This window comes from Lepisma saccharinum, chromosome 1 (assembly GCF_977018435.1).
Source record: "Lepisma saccharinum chromosome 1, izLepSacc3.1, whole genome shotgun sequence".
Taxonomy (NCBI): domain Eukaryota; kingdom Metazoa; phylum Arthropoda; class Insecta; order Zygentoma; family Lepismatidae; genus Lepisma; species Lepisma saccharinum.
The window spans coordinates 111,947,296-111,959,393 of NC_139229.1; the positions used below are offsets into that span (position 1 = coordinate 111,947,296).

A 12,098-nucleotide genomic window follows, 5' to 3' on the forward strand; every position below is an offset into this window, starting at 1 on the left:
CTCCCCGATGGCGTAGTAATAATGTCGAGGTCTTGTAATGAAGGGTCCTCGCGTAGATACTCAATGGAGGCACAAAGTGGATCGGATCGCACTTTAAACTGTAGGTCGGCTCGCGTGGACTTAATATATATATATATATATATATATATATATATATATATATATATATATATATATATATATCAACCTTAAGAATATTAGAATAAACTAATTCACCCGCAGGTAAGTCAAATTTCACATATCCTCCTTCATCCTCGTTCATAGACTTCCTGGAATACTCTTGTGTTGCATCCCACCAGGTGCGAAAAATGTGAAGTTATTATTTCCCTGTACTGCGTTATATCTTTTCATAACAGTAAGGCTAAATTCTCGTTTTATCTGAACTTTTAAAAAATGTGCAAAATACGTCTCTATCTTTAAACAACCACCCTTTCCCATGTATGTGTAAAATAATCCCACTCTGTCTCAGAATACCTCTTCCTAAGATCAAATGAAGGAAACAACTCTCAAGTCTCAACAATTATAATTTTTTGCTTAAATTTCCTATCATTTATACAAACAGTAGCACGTATCACGTCCTTTGGTGCAACACTATCAACAGCTAATGTTACTTTCCTCGTCCTAATAAATTTACTTCCAACCAGTGACGGCGCCAGGGAAATTTGACTGAAGGGGGGGGGGGGGAAGGCTGGCAACAAAATATTGTAAGGGGGTAGTCACATTAAAACGCCCGAAAACACTACACATATATATACTTATATAATAATAATTATAATAATAATTATTAATATTATAATTATTATTATATTCATGTATGGTGTTTTGTGTGTGTCTTTTATTTAGAGTGGACGTTTACTGCCTAAATTTACTTCTTGATTACGAGTTTATCTCCACATGATTCATTTTAATAAAGACATTAATTCTTTTTTATTGGTAAGTTGCGTTGTCTCTAGTGGCCTATTTCAGTATTGAAAGACATTCATAATTTTATAATTCATCGTCTTTCTTGAGATGAAACTACTGATATAAATATTTAATTTATAAGATAATAATATAAATGATGAAAATAATGCTTCTAAGAGTTTAATTTTCTTGCAAAATAAACGTGACGTTGGAAGAAATGAATCTTCTTAAGTATTAGAAACAATGTGAGGCACTTCTCCTGTAGGAGAATTCTGCTCTATGTGCTTTGGAGAACACATTGCCCACCTTTGGTACGTCCAGGACTTGACATTTCTTCTCAATGGCAAGAACAGCCAAATGAGGCAGTTTGCATCCAGCATCCTGTTTCGAGCAAGCCTTTCCAAAGATTTTAAGGACAACAATCTTCGTAAAGCTGAAGAGTTATGGGCAAAATTTGTGTTTCGCCTTTCAGGGAAATGTTATCACAGGATAAAAAAATCAGACAAAGGTTACAGTTATCTCATAATTCAAGAAATATTCTGACCCTGGCATTACTTACTCTTACTCTACCACTCCAACGTATGTCTGTGCTACACAATTACAGGCATCTATGGAGTTCGTGGGAAGTTGTTCTTCGATTTTGATATGTACGAGAAAGAGCGAACCTGCATCCAATGATTGAAGAGTGGCAAATCCTAATAATCGTTCTTTTACCTGCCCGCGATATGTTTTGAATCGAATTTTAAGTGTAATTTGCATTTTAAGGTTCACGTTCAATACATTTCGAAATAATATCCCCTCATTAGCTTCAAGAGTATCGAAGAAATCCCCTTTGTTAAGGTTTCCTCAGACTCATCATCTCGAAACTGAAGTCCCTGAAGAGTAAGAAACGGCGATGAATCCACAACAACTGACATGTAGTGTCGGGTTTTCTTCGATCACCTTTGGTTCTGGGTTCGATACCTAGTGGAGGCACTTTAAACTATAAGTCCAGTCCCGATTAGCCTTACTGTGCATAAAGTGGACTTCAAACGTCAAATCAACCAACCAACCAAATCTTGAATCAACTTTCAATGTCTTTTAATAATTAGCGTTGTCACTAACGACCACGATTAGCATAATTTGCCCGTACTACAGATGATGTCTTGTGGTCCTGAAAATATTCGTGATGTTTTAAAACCATCCACATTCAACACTTTTTCCCAGTTCTTAAGACTGGTTAAAACTTAGGTTAATCTCGGCTATTACAGGACATAAATGAATGAGAAATCACCTATGCCCAGGTCGGCGCTCGAATCTTGGACGAAACAAATTAATATTTGTTAATCAAGTTGGTATTACAGTAGAGCGTCGATTATCCGAAGTAATTGGGGGACATGGGTGTTCGGAAAACTGGTTTGTTCGGATAATCGAACTGTGCATGTTTATTTGCCAAAAAGAAGTACTGTACAGTAAATTTATTCATAAAAACAGGCATCTCTTTAAGTATGTATTACAAAGTAACGTACAAAGGCAACTTTAGTAGGAATATATAGTATGTGGTACAGTTTATTAAACAAAAATATGTACATATTACATACGCATTTTGCATGAACAATACACACAGTACACAAAATTAACGTTTAAAAAAATCCTTTATTTTGGTCTGTCTAAGCAAGCCGACACGCTTACGAGCAGCTAAGTCACGTACTTTTTTCATTACAGATATCTGAAAGTGAGCCGAGTACACAGTTCGGTTAAGCGGTCGTTCGGTTGACCGACGTTCGGATAATCGACGCTCTACTGTATAAGCAGAAAAGTGATATCATGCAGAATACACCACTTTGAAAAGGTGAAAATCGTCATACTCTTATAAATGAACTCTCTTATTATCCGATATTTAATTAACTTCAGTTGGAGGGCCCGGGGGGCGAAGTGTCCGACATGGGGCGTCCCCCTGCCTCCTCTGGCGTCGTCACTGCTCCCAACCCTCTAATAACTTCGCTGCTGATAGCCTCACCTTCGAATTGGAAGCTTGTGTGTCGGCGAATAATACAAATAACTTGTGTTCACTGTCCCTCTTTCATTCAAAGTCTGCCGTTTTCCTTTTCAGCTTTTCCTGCAAAACTTCCTGTCAGCAAGCAAACCAAATTGCAGAATTTTTATTGCCCCTGCCTTGCATCAACCTTCATTCATAGGCCTCGATTTATGGCACTTACCCGCTACTGCAGGTCAACCTCGCCCCTATGTTTGGTGTTTGCCCCCTGAAGCAACGGCGTCCATTGTTCAAAGCGAAACCTCTGTCAGTGGGGAACGGCGAAAAATAGTCTCGGAATACACCCTGGCCGTAAACAGGCTCCCGCCACCCTGACATTGGTGTCAGCTTCCCTCTGAAGTTTGATAAAACTACTTTGTGAAATTTGTTTAGTAACGATTGAAAATGTAGACAGTAGATACTATATGTATTTTGCTCATAAACTTGAAGTCTAAATTCACAGAATAAAAAGAACAGCTACAACATTCCTTCATCTAATTCACAGAAAGGCTAATCGGGACTGGACCCACACTTTAAAGTGGGATTCAAATCACTATGTTCCTTCACTGGGTATCGAACCGGGCACCCCTTGCTTACAAGGTGACGACGCTACTACTGTACCATCGGGGAGTCCCCATAGAACAAAGTTACCTTCTACGACGATTATACAGAACTTAGTGCACTTCCTTCATTTGAAATCTATTCTATATCAGCCTCAGTATTTCGTTATTACAATCCCAGGAATAGTATTCTCCTTAAATAAGAAATACATAAATAAATAAAAAAAGCATTGGAAATAATCTTCAAACGGACGTAAAAAAATCGAATCCAACCACCTGCAGAATGCCTGAGGGAAACAACAAGAATTTTCTCAACAAAGACATCCGAAATTTCCATAACATTCTAATAATTTCGCAACCCGTGCAAATAATCATGTGGTAAAATCTTGTCGTGGTTCCCTGTAAACACTAAAATCACCAAATTACTTCTTTCCATATTTCCCGTATTTTCCCCTCCTCTTTAGCTCTCAGCTGTTCGGAGTGGAATAATGCAAGATTATTTGTCCCTAATTATCTCCTTCTCTTAGTCTTGCTTATATCTTGGACTCCTTAATAACTTTCCCAACAACTCCTTATCAGTTTGTACTGCCATGTTTCCCACAATGTTTTTCCTACTTCCTAATAACATTCACTTCTGTACACCCTTTGATGTAAAAATTAAATAATAATAATAATAATACCTATCCGTCGGTCCGTTTATCTTTCCAACCTATAGAGCTGAGACTATTTTTACAAGATAAACCTCGGACGCAGACATTCCACGATCTTTTGGCCCCTCCTTCCACCTTCTCTACCTGCCCTTTTACTTGATGTTATTCAGAATTGTATTAGTATCTGGAGTACTATCGTTACATAAAGTTATTAACCTGGAATAAATTGAAAAACAAGAATGGGGAGTAATGCTATGTTTCGAAAGAGTATTGAAAATAAGTTTAAGTATTCATTCATTCCTCTCTTTTGACTTAATGCACGTTTATCAACGTTTCTAATTGAAATACTTTATTCCAAGCAAACAAGTATTTGCAACTGATTAAATATTTTGCTTTTATTTTTTCGAGACATTCGAGACGAGACGAGACTTTTCAAAAGCCGTCCCGTCCCGTCTCGTGTCTCGTCTCGAAAACGAGACGAGAAAGGCATTCCGTCTCGTCCCGTCTCGAATTTCAAAAGGCTTGTCCCGTCTCGTGTCTCGTCTCGTTTTCGAGACGAGACACGAGACGAGACGGGACATGTCCCGTCCCGTGAGCAACACTATTTGTCTGTGATACTACATCTGTCTACAGATGCTAATAATTTGTGTTCGTGAAATATGCAAATTATATGCATTCACAAACATTTAAACCTTAGTGAAATTAAAAACACTATTTATTTTCAGATTAATTCATTTTGTTATTTACATGAGTAGCACCACTTTGCTTGGAATGCCCCTATTGTAAAATCATGCTAAAATCTCTAAAGTCGGAATTTGAAATCAGGAATGAAATGAATCTTATCTGTACATCCTCTATTGTGTTGTTGTTTTTTTTGTATTTTTATTGAATGCGAAATCATTTGTTGATAATTTCCTTCAATTTCCGTTCTAATAAATTATAATATGTTCTAATCACAAAATTATGCTATATTTTCCTATAAATTATTATAGTGTGATAATTTAATGTTGTCGGTATCAAATTAACTCAACGAATTAATGTTGAGACTGCTTTATACGTAACTCAGTTCTGCGCAATTCTGTTTTATACGTAAATTAATGTAGGTCCAATGTAATTTAAAAACGTAATGCATTTATACGTAATTCGGTGTTATATGTTATATTAATTTTCATGAAAGACTTTTGATTTATACGTAACCAAGCCAAAAGAGTGTCACAGAAGCGACAGTTTTCAGTTGCTACTTGTTCGGCCATGGAGAACAGCAGGAGAAAAAGTTACACGCTTGACCAGAAAGAAGGAAATATACGTTAAGTGATGTTAATCCACATAAAACTAAAACTAAAATGTTGCAGATTTAGGCGTCACGTACACCACACTTTGCACAGTCATTAGTAAAAGAAATGCTATTTTAGACAATTTCTTAAAATTTGGTAGTAAAACTATAAAACCATAGTGTCTACTGTAGTATTACAGTGTCAAGCGTTCACTGATAAACTGGAAAATGTAATGTATTTCAGAATCAAATTTTAGATTCGTTAATTTACTACTTTGTGAGAGAAATAACCTGCATTACGTATATCTTGTTGCTCAAAATAGATACAATTACAGTATTGTAATAATGACGACGTATCTACTAATTCTGATTTGTAAGTAATTCTCAGTTATACGTATTACTTTTCCTTCACTTTGGCATATGTTTAACTCAGGTTCAACTGTATATTTTTTCAGAAACTTGTCAAAGGAATCGAACGGTGCGCCGGAAGTGTGCAATCAATTATTGAAAGAGGAATCGATGGTACAGGACCCAAATTAGAAACTATGAGAGATGGAATTAAAGCAGCTTGCAGGTTTGTAGAAAAGAGAGAGAGAGAGAGAGAGAATACGAGAGGGTTTTTACGCCATCAGTTTGGGAATGCAGCAATAGGGGTGCACACGGTCCTTAAAATCGCAGCATTAAAAATGGAGACTGCGCAAATGCGATATATCACTTTGAAAGTTTTAGTGCTAATAACTATGGGAGAGAACATAAAATAATGTTTTATTCAGCAAAGAATGCAACAATAACTTCACTTTATATAGCACTTTACGGAGTCACTAGTAGTACACAGTTGCATTACCCATATTGAGAATGGGGTTGCATCTTCTAATGAATCCCTTCTCCGTATAGTTGTGAAAAACTATTCCCCAGTACGAAATAGCCAAATGAACATCATAAACTTCACAACAATATTCAAAATACGAAAAATGTAATGTTCACATTAAGCTTATCACATTTATATTACATTTACTTTCAAATATTTTTTGTCAAATTTACTTCGAAAGTCATGATGCAGTAGTTACACATCGCAATTTAAAAACAATCATCATATAACAACAATACATGTTAATTTCGTGCACTGTTGTACACAACACAGTGTGCATATTCGTATGCTACTGAAAAATAAAATATCAATGTAAAAACAGTAGCAAATTTAGACATGTGGACCATAAATCAATTATATTTAACACTTCAATTATATAAATGAAATTCCTCCTTAATTATATATGGTTGCCATATCTGAAAAAAGAAAGCTGCCTAAAGTAAACAGTTGAACAGCAACTGCGCTGCTTCTTGTTCCTGTCTTCAGTTGACCACCAGAGCGCTCTTCAGTTGTGATTGGTAGTTTAACGGACTATAGTGAGGCCACCGTAACTTTACGGCAGTGACCCTCTGTTGCTGCGCTTACCTAAGAAGAGACTTGCGGTCAAACAGCCAATTAGACCTACCGCGGCACCCCTATTTGGGCAAGAAGCGGCAACATATAAATCTCCTCCTCCATGAAGCAGTCAACAGGGAAGCAGGATTTTGTCAAAATAGCCGTTTTGCGCTGTGAATGGGGGGGGGGGGCGGTTCTTTGCCTGGTCCGGGTTCTGGAAAATACTTTTTAAAAGTAACTGAAATCCAGTCATTTCATTAAAATATTAACTGAGGTACAGTTACTCATATTAGAAAGTAACTTAGTTACTGGTACAGGTACGTCATGGACACCTTCTCCCCCTGTCGATCCTTCAACCCCATCAAACAATAAAAACTGGATAAATAAATGCTCTTTAAGCCTGTGTGTGATATTTAGGAGTATACTATAGGGTAAGGACGGGGAAAACGGACACCCTAAGGATATATTGCAAAATAACTATCAAACTGTTTATTGAAAAATTACAATTATGGTCGATACAGAAAGTGTGAACATTGAGTTAACAAATAGTACAATGTATAATTCAAAATAATGAACGTTGGCTTCCAAATTGTTAAATGAATCAGTGTGTGTAGCAGTGTCCGTTTGCCCCACCATCGCGGGGCAAACGGACATGTGAGAGGGGCAAATGGACACTAGCTCATTTATGAACTGTCATCATTCTCACAAGAAGAACACACAAAGTATTGGTCATTTCCATTCGCAACGCACTTTACGTGGAACCAGACAGAACACACTAAGCAATGCACCCAGTGTTGACCCTGCTTGTACACACCGTTGCATACACGGCACACATCTTTTGCGGTGCGTTTAACATGCTTTTCCTTTCTTGTTGTTTGATTTGCTGCAGTCAGGTTTTTCTCTTTGAGGCGAGCGATGAAAGAAGGATCCGTTAATAAGTGCAATTCCCCCGTTTTTCGATTATTGTTCGAGGTCCCAGAAGTTGATGGCAAGCGGTTGAGTTCTTGAAAACTTCCTTGGGAAGAGGCATTATCGTCTGTCGCTAAAGGTTCTGGTGATCGCTGATCTTGACCATTCACTTCATGGACAAAGCAGTTCCAGGAATAAATGCGTGCTCAGGCAGGCGTTGTGGATTAAATGGATGTATCCCACACGCACGAAACCCATTTACTTCATTCCCCACTGTGGCCGCACGATTCCAAGCCTCTGCAAAAATGCCACCAAAGGCCACTTTATTGATACCATCCCCCGGATTTCTTGCACGTAAACTCTACAGCCGTCGTTGTAAAATGTTTTAAGTGGCTCAAAGAACGAAACGTCGAGCGGCTGAAGTTTCTGTGTGCTGTGTGGATGTAAACACAGAAGGTACACGTTATTGGCTAATGCCTTCTCCAGAGTTGGTGGATCTGAACAATGCGATCCGTGTCCATCAAGAATGAGCACAACAGGACCAGGGGGTTTGACACTACTGAAATGGTCCATAAAATGAGCAAACTATTCCCATTGCATGTAGCCACTATCCGAAAGAACTATTTTCGTCTCAGGAGACATGTCAATTTCATAGTTCTCATTATATCTTTAACCCTTCATGATAACAAAAGGAGGCACATACTGGCCAGTTGCAGATACACATGCCATAACGCTTACTGTTTCTCCCTTTTCACAATTCGTTTGGCTCACGACTTCTCTTTTACCCCGCATTGATATGACTCGTTTTGGTTTGTAGATCCGTTGCAAGCCTGTCTCGTCACAGTTGTACGATGGCAGGTTTGTCCCACATATTGTGTTCGTCTAGCAACTTTGATAAATTATTGTAAACTATGTTAACATTTGATTTAGATAGTCATTTAGCGCGTGCATATGACAGAGCCTCTGCAACACGCAAGCTGAGTTCCTTGTGACGAGCTAAAAATCCTTGTATCCAGTTCTTCCCTGCCATTTGTAGATCATTAAAGGGATGTGGCACACCATTTGTAAATGCATACCGATATACCAAACTGCGGAGTTCCTTAGAGGTCAAACCATATCCTAAAAGGTAAAAAAAGGTAAACTGCTCCCCTGTGCTTAGCACCATGCCATAAAGGCATATAGGGGGTGTGGGGGTAACCATATCCTATAGAATCAAGTTTCAGAAGGTGCTCCACCAGTTGTACCTCCACCGCATTTGAAAGCGTAGTGTGCTGGCCAAATTTCGGAATTTGCACGTTGCTACCCACCCGTCTCCGTAAAGTGTTCCGAGGAACAGACAATGTTCTTTCGGCTGTAGCTAGAGGCATGCCATCTTGTACTGCTTTAACAGCCCTCTGCATATTCTCATCCGTCCAGGAACAGCGGTCTGTGGTTCGTTCACGATGTCGCACCATCCTGTAACAAGGACACATTATTTTTGAAAAGCATACATCTGAAGGATAATACATGCATTACATACACACGTGCCCTTTCGATTTTGAGTCAAATGTAGATTAGTTGCTGAATTACATAATACCTTATAGTATTTAAATGATATGCACTTTATGCATGTCCGTTTGCCCCAACACAAGCCTGTTGGGCTTTACATTTTCGAAAAAGCCCACCACATGGCAGCAGCATGTTGTCACAGGCTGTGTATGTCGAGGAAGCAATGCCGTATCCACACTACAAAGCGCAACTTTGGCGGGACCATCATAATCCACGCAATCCTTATGTTCCGCAGAGAGATTCTTACTGTTTAGGTTTTTGCTAGTACAATTATCCTTACCTGGTCAGGTTTTATTGCTGGATTGGCGTTCTTCTTCAAGATTTCAACGGATGTTCGACACACCTTCTCTCCAATGTTCTGCTTCATATCACAACGCCAACCGATGCACTGTTGCAAACTTCAACGCCAAATTATTCTAATTTTCCTTAGGGACTGTCCGTTTGCCCCAGTGTCCGTTTGCCCCGTCCTTACCCTATGTTACTGTCTCCTAGAAAATATTCTTGCCTTCCCACACCCCATTTCTGCCTCTATACAGACAAGCAAAGAAACTAGAATCCAGCCAGAAAGAGGAAGAGAGGGTAAGGAGAAACATGAAACACGATTAGAGAAGCTTTTTTTTTTTTAAGATCACTTTATTCACGGAAAGGCTAATTGGGATTGGAACTAAAGTATGATCCAATCAACTATGTCCTCCACCAAGTACTGAACTCTGGACCTCTTGATTACAAGGAGACGGTGTTATGTGCAATTGGGGAGGCTCTCTGATTACAGAGAACTTAGAGATGGAGACCGAGGTGACAAGTGTAGATATGGACAGGATGAGGTGTTTACTGTTTATACATAGTGTTGTGTGTAGGCAAACACCTGCAATAAAAATGGGACACCTAGATCCTAAAAGCATGCTTCCTGTAATGCTCCCTAAGTCTACCGAGATATCAAAACCTGCTATTGAAGATGTATTTCAGGATCTAGGTTTATCCATTTTTATTGCAAATGACTGACTGTACGTACCAAACATTTCCATTGATTTTACCATGTCTATATTCACAGCAAGAGAGAATTAATATTTGGCTGCGTTTCGGAGTACGCAAAGGTAGTGGAGTTTTGTACCAAACCAAGAGACCCTACCATTAAGGAAATAACTGACAATATTATAAAGTCAACAATGGATTATGTGTGCACCGAAGAAGTAATTAAGCTTGGAGGTAAGAATATTAGTATTAACTTTTCTCATTTGATATTAATGAAATCTAAATGTAATATAACAGCTTATTAATTTTGTAAATCGTGTAAATATGTACATTACATTCATCAGTGCTTAATATAAGTTTGAGGCCGATTTAGTCATGCCAATTACTAATGAAAAATCGTCAAAACTTTTCACTATAACTCATAGTAGTCTAGAAGCTAGGAAAGTTCTGTTGGAATTTTGAGAGCAAGAAATGTTGTTTGTATATTTGAACTCTATTATATGTAGTTATTTTAAATAAATTGGTCACATGATCTGACTCGTGGTCATTTTCCAGAAATTTCCGCCATCTTGGATTCTCGATTTTTTTTTGTTTCAATTTTTTTTAGTATCATGGGAGAGTAGATTGTCATTTTATATGTTTTCAAGCCCACTGAGCTCAGAAAAAGCATAGAATATGCTAAAAATAAAAATAAATGCTATGTGGCTTTTACATTTGGAAGGGAGGACATTAAAACTGAAAATATTGCAATGTTTCATATTATGTTTTATTTTTCATTTCCATCAAACATTTAAACATAAATTGTTTATTTTATACTTGACAAATGTGTAGAAACTGATGTTTCCAACTCTGCAAAGACGCACTGTTACTCATAGGCACTTCTGATAGAAACAGGATGTACCAAAAGTTAAGAGGTTTTAATGTTCGGTTGTTACAATAGGGTTGTACGTACCAACTTTTTCTATGTAACCATAATTTAAAGGATCCAGTGTTGAGCTGTTTTCCAGCGCATTCATCGGTATATGTTCTGAAGGCATGCACGCTCTATGTGGAAGAGTATACTTGAAAACGGAGGACAAAATTTCGAAACTTAAACATGTTTTGTATGGTGGTATTGCACGAATCGTACTTCAACAAAAGTTGAATTAGATGGTCCAATGCCAAGTTGCTCTAATTCTGGACTTAAGGGAGTACTGCCGAATCTCTTGTTGGAATGAACGGTGTAGTCGTCGCAGTGTTCCAAGCATTCATTGTGATATACGTACGCTGTATCTAAGTCGTTATGTCATCTGACTACTATGCGAGAGACCCGGATTCGATCTCGGCGAGGAAAAAACGTGTTTTTTTCAAGCGGCTCTGGTTCCAACTAGGGATGGCCAAACGGATCCGGATCCGAAAATTCCGGATCCGGATCCGGATCTGAAAGTTTCGGATCTGGATCCGGATCCGAGAGTTCCGGATCCGCGGATCCGAATCCGAAAGTTCCGGATCTGGATCCGGATCCGAGAGTTCCGGATCCGCGGATCCGGATCCGGGTCTGAAAGTTTCGGATCTGGATCCGGATCCGAGAGTTTCGTATCTCAATCCCATTATAATATTACCACACCTTAGTCCTACAAGAATTTTTTTCAAGTGTTGTTCCTAAAATACTTTGCTACGCATCGGCTAACACACTCGTGCACAAATGTCCGAAGTGATTTTGTAAATACCATTGAAACGAATATGTATTCATTCGAATGTATTGGAAATGAAAACACACATAAATGTGAGACATTCCATTCCAGGATGAAACCTTTAACACATATAACAAGATAGAAATGTTATACAAAAATTATACAATTGTTCT

At 38.3% G+C, this 12,098-nt stretch overlaps 1 protein-coding gene across 2 annotated transcripts in view; it reads left to right on the forward strand.

Annotated features, from left to right (window-relative positions):
* LOC145999335 (uncharacterized) overlaps positions 1–12,098 on the forward strand; it is a 54,343-nt gene that overhangs the window by 32,098 nt on the left and 10,147 nt on the right. For both annotated transcript variants that reach the window (XM_083136277.1, XM_083136282.1), the window contains exons 16-17: positions 5,856–5,974; positions 10,332–10,486. In XM_083136277.1, the coding sequence (XP_082992403.1) occupies positions 5,856–5,974; positions 10,332–10,486 (274 nt within the window). The remainder of the gene's footprint in view (positions 1–5,855; positions 5,975–10,331; positions 10,487–12,098) is intronic.